This window comes from Phaethon aethereus, assembly GCF_964289735.1.
Source record: "Phaethon aethereus genome assembly, chromosome: 2".
Classification (NCBI taxonomy): Eukaryota; Metazoa; Chordata; class Aves; order Phaethontiformes; family Phaethontidae; genus Phaethon; species Phaethon aethereus.
This window is the reverse complement of record NC_138582.1, coordinates 48,735,477-48,747,979: the sequence shown is the minus strand read 5'-3', so window position 1 is coordinate 48,747,979 and position 12,503 is coordinate 48,735,477. Positions and strand designations below refer to the sequence as shown.

Here is a 12,503-nt window from a genome sequence, read left to right as displayed (position 1 = left end):
AGTATATAATGATCTAAAATGATTTATATGTGCACTTAACTATTTGAATTCATAGAACTGCATTTGCAGTGCATTTACAGATGAGTACTTTGTAAGTCTTTTTAAAAAAAAAGGCAGGAGTAAAAAGAGGAGAAAGAGCAGGTAGGGAACATGTCAGCCAACAGATCTTCCCAGCTCCAGCCCTTTGCCTCTGGTTTTCACAGAGTCCTGGCCATTTCAAGCAAGCAACATCTTCTGCAGGCTGAAGGGGTCATTGTAGAAGCTGGAGGAAGCATAATGTATTACTTCCTGCAATGCTAGCCCAATACTTAAAATATATTTCCCTTCATTTAGAAACCAGATATATTCTCTACTAACTTCACACATAACTTTTCTCAATTCTATGACAAGGTGACGCGCCTAGTGGATGAAGGAAAGGCTGTGGATGTTGTCTACCTAGACTTTAGTAAAGCTTTTGACACCATTTCCCATGGCATTCTCCTGAAGTAACTAGCTGCTCATGGCTTGGACGGGTATACTCTTTAGTGGGTAAAAAACTGGCTGGATGGCCAGGCCCAAAGAGTTGTGGTGAATGTTGTTAAATCCAGTGGGCGGCCGGTCACAAATGGTGTTCCCCAGGGCATGGTATTGGGGCCAATTCTGTTTAATATCTTTATCAATGATGTGGACAAGGGGATCAAGTGCACCCTCAGTAAGTTTGCAGATGACACCAAATTGGGTGGGAGCGATCTGCTTGAGAGTGGAAAGGCTCTACAGAGGGATCTGGACAGGCTGGATCAATGGGCCAAGGCCACTTGTATGAGGTTCAACAAGGCTAAGTACCAGGTACTGCACTTTGGTCACAACAACCCCATGCAATGCTACAGGCCTGGGGAAGAGTGGCTGGAAAGCTGCCTGGTGGAAGAGGACCTGGGGGTGTTGGTCGACAGATGGCTGAATATGAGCCAGCAGTGTGCCCAGGGGGCCAAGGTGGCCAATAGCATCCTGGCTTGTATCAGAAATAGTGTGGCCAGCAGGAGCAGGGGAGTGATTGTACCCCTGTACTCACACTGGTGAGGCCACACCTCGATACTGTGCTCAGTTTTGGGCCCCTCACTACAAGAAGGACATTGAGTTGCTGGAGCATGTCCAAAGAAGGCCAACAAAGCTGGTGAGGGGTCTGGAGCACAAGTCTTACGAGGAGCGGCTGAGGGAACTGGGGTTGATTAGTCCAGAGAAAAGGAGGCTGAGGGGAGACCTTACTGTTCTCTACAGAGGCTGTAGTGAGGTGGGTGTTGGTCTCTTCTCCCACGTAACAAGTGAGAGGACAGGAGGAAATGGCCTCTAGTTGCGCCAGGGGAGGTTTAGATTGGATACTAGGAAAAATTTCTTCACCCAAAGGGTTGTCAAGCATTGGAACAGGCTGCCCAGGGAAGTGGTTGAGTCACCATCCCCGGAGGTATTTAAAGGACGTGTAGATGTGGTGCTTAGGGACATGGTTTAGTGGTGGACTTGTCAGTGCTAGGTGAACGGTTGGACTTGATGATCTTAAAAGTCTTTTCCAATCTAAATGATTCTATGATTCTAAGTCTTTGCCACATAAAGATACCATAAGAATACTGAATTATAAGTAATGGCATATCAATTTGATATTTAGTGAACACTGCACATGATTTTTATCATGAAAACATGATTAGACATTACAGTAAACAAATTTGCTTACCCATCACTACCAATAATGCCCTTATTCAGGTCTAATCATGTCTGATAACTGTGTAACTGTGAATGGCTGGAGGTTAGATGCTGCGAGAGCACTGGGAGAATTCCTAGATTACTTCAAAAAAGAACCCACATATTTGGTGTGTTCTAGGTAAAAAGGATACATAAGAGGTGGCTCGTATGAAACTATAGTATTTTGTTAACCTTACTTGTTCTTTATTTTGTTTTCTTTTTGGCAGAGAATTAGAGTTCTGACTAGCTCCTTGTGATACCCTTGTCCAAGTGCATCCAGTGGGTAATGCACAGAACTAGGAGCTTGATCTTCTGCATTGTTCAGTATTAATCAGCTCAGTAATGGCCAGAACACTCTTCTGGAAGGGCCCAGTAACCTGAATCAGCAGGGGGAGGAAAGAGGACTTCCTTGATCAGGTCTAGGGCTTGTAAAACATTCTCTGACTCTTTAGCATGTAAGATACCGCTTAAGGTAAAAAGTAGCAATGATTTACATGAATGTATATGTATGCATGTGAAACACTGAGATGCTGTACAGCTCCATTCTATTCTAATACCTTGATGGTTTTTGTTCGTTCTAAAAATATTCTGTAACTTTTAAAAAGTAACACTAGTATTTCTCTGTAAAATATGAAATTGGCCACAAAAACTTTCTTTACATTCAGCTTACAAATCTCTGACAAATTTTCTCTGAACACACAGGAGTGTGCTCTTCCTGAAGTCTTCACTCCATATTTAGTAACCTTTACTGCATACCTAATAAGTCATATACTTAAATGAACTGTAAATATTAACATGAGTTTCACTAGGACAAAAACGGGAGACAAATCTGCATATTGTTGGCAGTATAGAGTGGGTAGGATAATGGTGAATGATGAAAGAATATATAGATGTGGGGGATGATTCAGGCCTCTTAAAATTTGTAGAATAACAAAGAATGAGATGGCTTTGATTGTCATTTCAATTCATTACAAACATATTTTTAACACTTTTTGATACGTTTTTTTTGCATCTGAACTGGAACTGATTAAAATTTGGAAATGTAACGTTAGGCTATGTTCTTGTCTTAGCTATAGATGCGTTCCACATTAAGACTCCTCCCTTTCTTCACCAAGCTTATTTGTGTATTTGCAAGAGTAATGGCAGAAGCAGCAATGTACCTCAGGCAAAAGAGCCTGTGTGTCTATCAATATTTGGGTGATTGCCTTATAAAAGCTTCATTGGAACAATGTGCCCTGGAGCAAATGAAGATACTGTTCATATTAGACAATTTGGGACTCACTGTGCAACGAAGTACTGACTAAATCCAGCACTGGAGTGTATACACAGTCTGAGACCAAAGCTATTCAGAACATTTTCAATGAAATGAAAATTTGTGGAAACAAAAATATGCCATGCAGATAAACAGGTTTTCATAAAGATTTTATGGAGAAAGTTTTGGGATACACAATTTGCTAAACTGGAATGTCCAAGAAAGACTAACAATCTCCCATTTGGTCTCCCTTTTTTCTACCCACCAAAACCAGACACTTGAGTAGAAAAAACATTTCAAGTTTTTATTTTTACTCCACAGGCAATGAAGACAGGAGTTAAAACTTTAGCATAGATAAATGTTGTTCTCTAGACATCAATCATGTACAGTCCCATTCTGGATATACCTAGAAAAAGTGATTTTCCATACTACTCGTATTTCAAAGCCCTGCAAAAAATATGGCCATTCAAAGTATATCTATGTTGTCAGGTTATTTTGTAGTGGGCTACTGAAAGCTAGTGACTAGCATTAATAGTATTTGGATCCAGTATTAACACCCTATTATTGCTGCTGTAAAAGCTGTAATATAGTTGGGAGTTATCAGATAAAAACTAGGAACTTGTCACCAATAAAGCCAATGGATAAATTCTGTGATGAAGCCATTCCCACCCTCCCTACAGTATGCCTTCATGACAAACACCTTCCTAGAAAGCTAGTTATCTAATCTATAGGATCTGTCTTTACCTACAATATAACCACCCTCGCTTGTCCTTACCCACATAATGGAAACTACAGAGAAAAGCCCTCAGAGGGGTTACAGCTTCTTAAAGCAAACTTGTCAGTTTTAATTCAGGTTAGGTGCCTGCATAACACAATTGGGAAGGAACAAAATCACTTCCTTTCAGATGTTGGTAATTCACATGTAGCAATTTGCTCGGACATACACACTTAACATTCACATGGATTCATTCTACAGATACACAATACATGTAATGAGATGGTCATCTATAAAAATACATAGATATATGTATCCCAGTATATATACATATATATATGCATTACCTTATACACATATTTTTTATATATATATATCTCTTTCAAATGGATAATGTAGACTGTTGTCAATAAATGGACTGATAAAATTCATGCCTGATGGACAACTGCACTGTTTTTTGTCAGTGTATCAGCAGAATATATATGCCTATATATATGTATTCACCCACGTACATCCACATACTCTTAATGTATGTATGCATCACATATGTGTAACAGAGCATACAAATCTATGTATAGCATTTGAGTAATGATGTGATAAACATTAGACACATTGCATTAAGTGCTTAGCTGAGAATAACCTTTGGTTTGGCCTCACAAATCTTTTCCTTTTCTAAGCTACACACTTCATATCTGGAGCATGTGGAAGCATCTTACCTTGCTTCCATTTTCTCTTGCCTCCCGTTCCATCTTGAGATCAGAAATTAGAAGAGTCTTGTATTTGTTCTTTCCATTACTGCTGTGATCATCTAGTCTGTATTCTGAAGTCAGCTGAGCAGAGAGGGGACTGTCACTCAGGTTCAGAGGCTGCTCATCCTGCTCCAGATTTGTTTTGCCATTACTGTTGGTTTCTGCCATCTCCCTGCAGTGTGTTCCCCCTGAAGCATTGGAACTGTGTCCCACGGTCTCATTGCCATTAAAACTCTCTGCGGCTGAATCATCTATTAAAAAATATATATTTTCAGTCACATGCCACATCATCATCTCTGTCCAGTTCAAACATAATTTATACCTTCACAATGTTCTTCAAAATAGAATGAAAATGGTTTATATTACTAGCACCAGTACACTTCTGTAAAATGTGCACACACACTCCTTCATGTTTTCAAGTAAAACCTTTATGTAAACCAATAAAAAATTACTAAGTTAGGGCAAATTATCTGGGCTGACACCTTAGCGTCACTGTGTACACAAAAGATAAGTATCACAAAGGATTTTTAGGGACAAAGTCTGCCTCAATCCATCTGCCTGTCCATATGTCTATGGATCTATTTAGATTCTTATACCATGTTCATTACTGCAGTATTGCATATTTCTGAAATAAACAGAGATGCACATGGTACTGAGAGAGAATCTAGTTCTCAGGTTTTAAGGGTGCAGAGCAGCATATGACATAACCATAAGCATCCTCTTGCACAGATACGATGTAAATACATCTGATGTATTCACTGCTGGCAGTAGAGATTATACGGGAAAAGGTGACTCCAGAAACAAAGATCTGCATGTTGTTCAGGTGCTCATTCATTGTGTGTCATAATATATTTTAAAATGCTGCTTGATAAAGGATTAAATTATCAACCTGAAAGTTACATCTGAAAACTCTGGATGTGTTGTTGGTACCCCTAGGATTTTACAGTTGAAATGTATGATTAACATGTGTCTTCACATGCTTATGGGTTTGTGTATCCTGTGTTTGTCAGCATGGAATTTGCCACCTGTGCTACTACTCAGCACTTGTACCTTCTTTACTGCTAAACAGTCTTTTGGACAACAGGCTATCTAGTAAAAAAATTCATCCTTCAATGGGTTAAGTCACAGCAGAATTTGGCCCTTAATGTGCTTACATCTTGTTCTCTAAAGCATCTCTTTTTTGGTGACCTGCATGGTTAACATTGCAAACACCTGCCCAAGGCTGTAGAAGCCTATGCTTATCGCAGACAGTGAAGCTGGAAACAAAACTGGGGGTTAGCAGCCAGAAATGTGTACAGATTGAAACCGGAGATACGAAATGAGATGGACCTTAATATATTAGTACCTCAATATACCATCTGCTTTCAGACCCTTCTAAACAAGTTCCATGGAAAAGAAAAAAACACATTTATATACACGTGGAATTTAAAAAAACATCAGGACACATTCTTTTAAAGGATGTGCTCAAAAATACTCATGCTTGAAACTATGTGATTAATCAAATTGTTGACGCTCTATCATTAATACAGAAAAAAAAACCTGTTCACCACTTGCAGATCAGAATTTTAAAAGTGAAGAAAATACTGTATAAATGGGTAATGATCTAATTCAATTAAGTACTTAGAGAGCCATAGACAAGCCATCATACATCATACATCATACATACAGGACTGGACACACATTCTGAACATATTTTTTTTAATGGCTTTGTTTTGTAAACCTGTAAAAAGAATCTAGTTTCATAAAAATGCATAATAAACATCATAATTTCAATGCTTTTAAGGAACATTTTTTTATTTTACAAAATGCTTTACAATTAATGTCTGCAATAAAAAATAAAGCTGTGTTTTGTTATGTACCACTTTTACATTAGCTCTTACAAATACAAATGTACATACAATAGAAGACATGACATTCCCAGAATAAGACTTTTAAACGTGTACACTAACCCAACTTGCAACAGAGCAATGGAAATGTTGTTTTAAAAACTTGGGTCTACTTGAGGATTTCAGCTACATAAATGAATGAGTAGTATTTATCCTTAACAAACTTTCTATCATGCTCTGAGACTGATGTCTTACAGAGCATAACACATTAAAAACATTAAAAATCTAAACACAGTTTCAGAAATAAATATGCAATTTTATTATTCTGAACCAGAAAATGGTGTTCTAGTATAAGGTCTTTATTTTTTTTTAAAGAAAAGAGCCATATTTACAACTCATTTCAAAAGCTCTGAGATATCAGAAAGAAATACAGATTTCTTAAGGAAGAAACACTTCGGTTACCAGTGATTCATATTTAGAACTGTTAACAGATAATTGGCTTCTTGATTATCAGTTTAACAAGTGACAGTTAGTTTCAAATTAATTAAATCAATTACTGAATGGGATGCTCCTCCCTTTGAAGGGCTCAGAAAATTCCCTGCTGTTGGGAGCAAAGAGAGATACAAGTGAGTAATCAGAGGATGCAAAGAGCCACCTAAAAGCTGGAGGCACTGACTACGCTGCTGTACTCAAGTCTGATCCCTTGGGAACTTCTGTGTGCCAGCACCCAAGTGCCCCAGGTCACACAGTGCAGAGGAGCCACTACCAGGACATAGACAGCTAAATGGGAATGATTTATCAGGAAGAGAGCTCTGCCTAGAGCCAGAGCCAGGAACAGCCAAGTCCAAAGCAAGGCTGTTAGTTTTGGCTTGTAATCATAAGCAATAATGCTTTTCTTTCTTCTTCTTTTTTCCCTGTACGATGAATGGTTGGCTACTAAAACTTACACGTGTGAGAATGTCACAATGCAAAAGAAGAAAAAAACCTTAGATTTTTTTGTATTTGTTCTAAAATGCAACCATTGAAAAATTCCTATGCTGAGTAAATGGAATCGAGCATTATAATACTTTGAAACAATAATACAATATTTACATGATTTTGGCTTTTCTTAGCAAAAACTTAGTTACTTGTTGGTAAATCTCAGTTTCTACTATGAAGTCAAATACCTGCTTTTACAGTCATTTAACCTTGCTTGTTAGAAACGGGAACTACTGTCTGTCAGGATAATGTTCAGGAGAATGGCTACAATGGCTATAAATCACACTTTTGCCAGGTAAATATAAATATGTATTGCCATAAAAGAGATAAAAAGATAAAAAGAAAAAAATAGTGGTTTAGCACTAGTAGTTCCTTACAGATGTTACCAAGGTAACTAAATTACAAGGTTTAGTACACTTCTCATCCCTGGGCAGCCGGTCTATTTTCACCAAGAATAAGGCGACCCTAAAGCAAGAGTTTCTTAGGTATCAGAAACACAGACTGCATCAGGAATAATTGGTTTTGGGGAAAAAAGCAGAAGGGTCTGGCCCAGGAGAGTAAAGGCACATTCACTATCAGGTATGGGCAGCCATGGCCCAAACACCTCCCGGCCCTGCTGACAGCTCCCAGGGACTGCAAGCATTCACGGCCGCCTCACAGCTGCCAAGGGGCAAGGCTGGTTTCATGGCGACCTGGCCCTTGGACTAGCCTCCCTGGTAGCAACCACCGTTCTGGGGTGCAGGAGGTGAGATCTCACCTCCTCACTGTGCCCGGCATGGCTGGCAAGTGGGGGCTGCACCTAAGCCGGGGCCTGGGTCGGGACGGGCAGTTCGCTTGCACGGCTTTCTCACCTTTATTTATCACACCTCAGCAAAAATGAACTGCTAACGTGGAAAGCCTGCTCTCTTACCACGGGTTTTTTTCTTCCATCCCGCAGAGGCAGAGGCCTGGTGGCTTGGGCAGAGCGGTGTGCAGGCCCAGGGGAGCCGAGGCTTTGCCCAGCTAGGGCCGCTGGCAAGTGTTTCTCCGGGGCAGCTTGCCACCAGCTCCTTTTTCAGGGCAAGGGCACCACTAACGGCAGGCACCGAGGGGGGAGAGGCCAGGTGCCCATCCCCGGGGCAGCGGACAGGCTGCGGGAGAGCAGCTGGGGAACATGGTGGCACCCCTGGGACCCGCTGACATCATGGTGGCAGTTGGGGGCTGCCTGGGCCCAGCCTGGCCTCTGCCCCACGCCAGGGACCCCACAGGGGCCAGGCCCCCCAGCTAGGCGCATGTGGGGCAGCAGCCATTAACCCATGGGAGGGCTGCCCTCCTGCAAGAGGCTGAGCAAACTGCAGCGGCCCTCCCCGGTCGGCAGTCACTCCAGGCTCCCTTCCCACAGCTGGCTGATCAGGGGGAATATAAAACACCATGATCAGCCTACACCCGGCTACTTGGTACCGATCGCACTGCTGATGCAAGGACAGGGTGTTTTCAAAACATGCCTCTTGTCTGAACCGCTGCTGCAGGGCGAGTTTATGGGAAGACCTCCAGGGAAGCATGCCACAGGCGCTGGGAGCTGAGAGGAGAGGGAGCTTCCCTGCCCCATGTTGGGTGTCAGGGCAGTCAGGAAAGCAGCTGTCGGATAAGCTCATGTCTTCGCCACCTCCCAGGCCCGCCACTATCCACAGGTGCCAGCCATGACAGTGAATGATGGCCTTATCAAATGCTGCGGCTTGCTCAGGGCAGGACATGTCTTCAGGAACCGTGCAGTTTTCAAACCCTTACCCCAGCATGCTGGAAGACTGGAAGTACAGTCACAACCAGTTTTGTTACTTAAACCTGAAAAGCAAGAGTCTGACTGAAAAACATGTATGTGTTTCATTTCTCAAAAACAACCAGCTGTTGCGTCACCTGTGCAGAGATCCTCCTCCAAGGATTAAAGAGCATCACCCCTCAGAGAAAGCCTCCAAGAACAGAGGGAAGGTACCTTTGGATTGGGCAGCAGCCACCTTCTTGCTGAAGCAAGGAGCACTGTCCAGGCTTCAGCATGGACTTCTCACTCATGGACCAATATGTCTTAAACCTCCTGATGCCAAGATGTCCTTCTCCCACCTTGCACAGAGCTCCACACTGATCCCTGGCTCTGATCAACACCCTTTGGGCACCTTCAGTCCAAGTACTCTCCATGTTAGGGATAATTCTCAAAACAAGAAGTGCAGTAATTTTCCTACATCAAGTTAGCTTCTTACTATTCATCACATTGCATTAAAGCTTCCAGCTCATCCTTTTAGATCACTTTGAGTCCAACTAGACACAAAGTGACACTTTGTTTTTGCAGACTTGGTAAATCCAGGCTCCTGCGCGAGAAAGTTCCAGGCTCACTGCAGCCACCCCTGTGTTAGCTTCTCCCCCTGCTTTTGAAGGAAACTTGGAAATGGTGGAAAAAAAGACAATGCCAAAGAAAGCCCAAGCAAATGGATGCTCTGAGTATGAGTTTTGATTCTCAGAACTGTTTCATCCTTCACTTCAATTGCCTGCCACAGACATTTGCATTATCATGGCCTGAACTTCTGCCAAAACCCAGTTTCTCTGTATTTAACACTCTGGATGCCGCAAGGTGATTTCTGTGACAGTTGATAATTTGAGGGCACTCTGATTTAGAGCGGGAAAACAGGTCTTAATTTATAGGATTATGTTCTCCTACCAAACAATGTCTAGACTTATGAATGGGCAAACAACATATATCACTAGAATTAGAGATTCTTCCGTTACAGGTTAAAATACAGTTCTTCCACCCAGAGAAAACTGTCTGCAGACCAGAAGATAGTCTGTAAATGCTCAACACTGTTCTCAGTAACAGTGCTTTCTTAAAGGAAAAGGAAAAATTCAGTGTGCACCGAATCTGGCTAGAGTAACAAGTCCCTCAAACACCAGTTTTCTGAGAACACAAATTTGAGACCTGAACTCCGATATAAGCGTCACAGAAGCACTGCAAATCTCAAATCAAGTAACATATTTACAACTCTCACTTGTTTCCTTGAGAAAAGTCTCCAGATATTTTAAAGGATCTCTTGCATTACTCTTAGCAATCAATTTCATACCAGAAATAACCCAGACTTCTCATATTCCTTGCAGGTAAGTCAGGAAGGAGTCAACAAGCCATTCTACATAAAGACAGATCTCTGAATACATCCTCTCCCTCTCTCAAATTAATTCTCAGGCTAGAATTCAATTAATATTTAGAGTATACTTAAATAGTTTATACAGCTGAGATTTCAGCTACCTGAAACTTACTGCATATTTTACTAGTCAGTAATCCATAGTGTTGGTCTTTAGCTCCAACAGCAGTCGTGGGGCACAGTCCTACAACCATACAGCCACATGGAAGCTCAGATCTGCTGAAAGGACAGACGTGGTGATGGGTCAGGGGGCTAAGGAGCCCCCTCATTAACACTAAGAATGAAGCAAGAACCCCATGATACCAAAGCAGCTCTAACACAGCTCACACTTTTGCCATGAAGCAAGGCAGATAGCCTACTCAGGAAGTAGACAAAAAACAATGGAAATGCAATTAAACTTACGGCACCTTTGGCTCTTTTGAGACATTCTGACTACATAAGAGCATCCCACAAGTCAAAACCATTCCTGGTGATAATGAATCTGATTAATCACACCAAGTCAACAAGGCAAGTGTTGGGGCCACTTTGTTCATCCTTCTCTAAGAAGTGGAGATGGGAAAGGGGCATATACGCAGCCCAAACAGGCACTGATGCCTGCAGACTCTAAGGTAGCATGCACACAGATTAAACAAATACTTTGAGTCAGTTGCCTGTCAACACAGCATCTCTGAGAGCCACAATTACTCTAAGATGAGTAATTGTTCTTTCTAAAAGGAGGAGGTTGGATGTGAATGACTTGAGTGGGATGAGTGAGACTGAAGCTGCTGGCTGTGCAAGTGCAGACTGTCATAAAACGCACTCTTAAAGATTGTCTACCAAAGTCCTGTATGATGACGGTTGCTTTAATCTCTTTGTGCCAGATACCACCAGCCCAGTGGTGCTGGGTTTGCTTAAACACCACCTTACACCCTTAGTGATCTGATTCATTTGAACAGGATCACTTGCAAGAGACAGTATTGCAGACCAAAGAGCGACAGACTTCAGAGCAGTTTTGAGTTACTATGCTGTTCTCTTTAACCTTTGGCTTTCAATATTACACGTGCTTTGTTTTCCCTATGTTAAAATACAACTTTAATGAAAATAATACACTACATGAGCAAACATTTAAAACTGCATTAGTTACATTCCTTCTGTAATTCCACAGACCCAAGGCATGCTAGCAAACCTTTCTAACAGGAGCTATTGAAAAAATGCTCTACCGGTGGCAACTGACAGTGGGCAGTTTTGGGAGAGGAACACCATGAATCAGACAAAAGGTGGTATAGAGTGCTGACTCATGGAAATTTCTGTAGTATGAAATAGACACTTTTCTATAAAGAGCTGATAAAAGGATGAGGTCACATTTCACTCCCACCACTTTTCACAATGACCATTTAATACCCGTTTGTCAGAGTTATGTATTTGGTTATGCTTCATTTACATCACAAGTCATGTTTCAAGCACAAGTTCAATACATAACTTAAAAGTCAGTCAAAATCAACTATCTATTCATCTTCTCCATTCCCTTTCATATTATAATAAAGAACAGTGGTTGAATTAATGGAGGTACAAAGGTGATTTCAGGCCCTCTATTATTCCCTGTTTCATAAAGCATAAGAATGGTCATAGTCGGTCAGATAAAAAATCCATTTAGTCCAATATCCTACCTCCAGCAGTGGCTATTAGGAGATGTTTACAGAAGAGAGTAAGGCAAGCACATGCAAATCTTCTTCCTATGGCTTGCTGAGCCCTTAATAATTTTCAACTCAAGGTCCTTCTGAGCTGTATGTGGTTTCTAGCAACATACTGACACTCAACAGTCTTCCATGCAAATATTCAGTCTCTCTTTGAACCTGTGTAAACCTCAAGCACCTTTCTCTGCTCCTCCAGAAAGTTACTGCTACTATTTCTGTTTCCACTAAAATGTCAGTACAGTGTCAAGGAAACAAGGAACAGGAATTAAGAGGTGAGTAAGAGCCTTTCTAGAGGCCAGGAGAGGGGCGATGTGCTCGGAGCATACGATGTGTAGATCTTATTTCATTATTAAACAAGCCCCCCCAGTAATTCACAATTTTTCCATGGATAAATGTCTCTTCTTGGAGGCACAAAACAGGCAGATACTTTATTCAGTTA

At 41.4% G+C, this 12,503-nt stretch overlaps 1 protein-coding gene across 4 annotated transcripts in view; it reads right to left on the bottom strand.

Moving 5' to 3' along the window:
- NOL4 (nucleolar protein 4) overlaps nt 1-12,503 on the bottom strand; it is a gene marked incomplete at its 3' end in the record, with an annotated part of 203,785 nt that overhangs the window by 83,088 nt on the left and 108,194 nt on the right. For all 4 annotated transcript variants that reach the window (XM_082015263.1, XM_082015264.1, XM_082015265.1 and 1 more), the window contains exon 6: nt 4,394-4,677. In XM_082015263.1, coding sequence (XP_081871389.1) covers nt 4,394-4,677 — 284 coding nt within the window. The remainder of the gene's footprint in view (nt 1-4,393; nt 4,678-12,503) is intronic.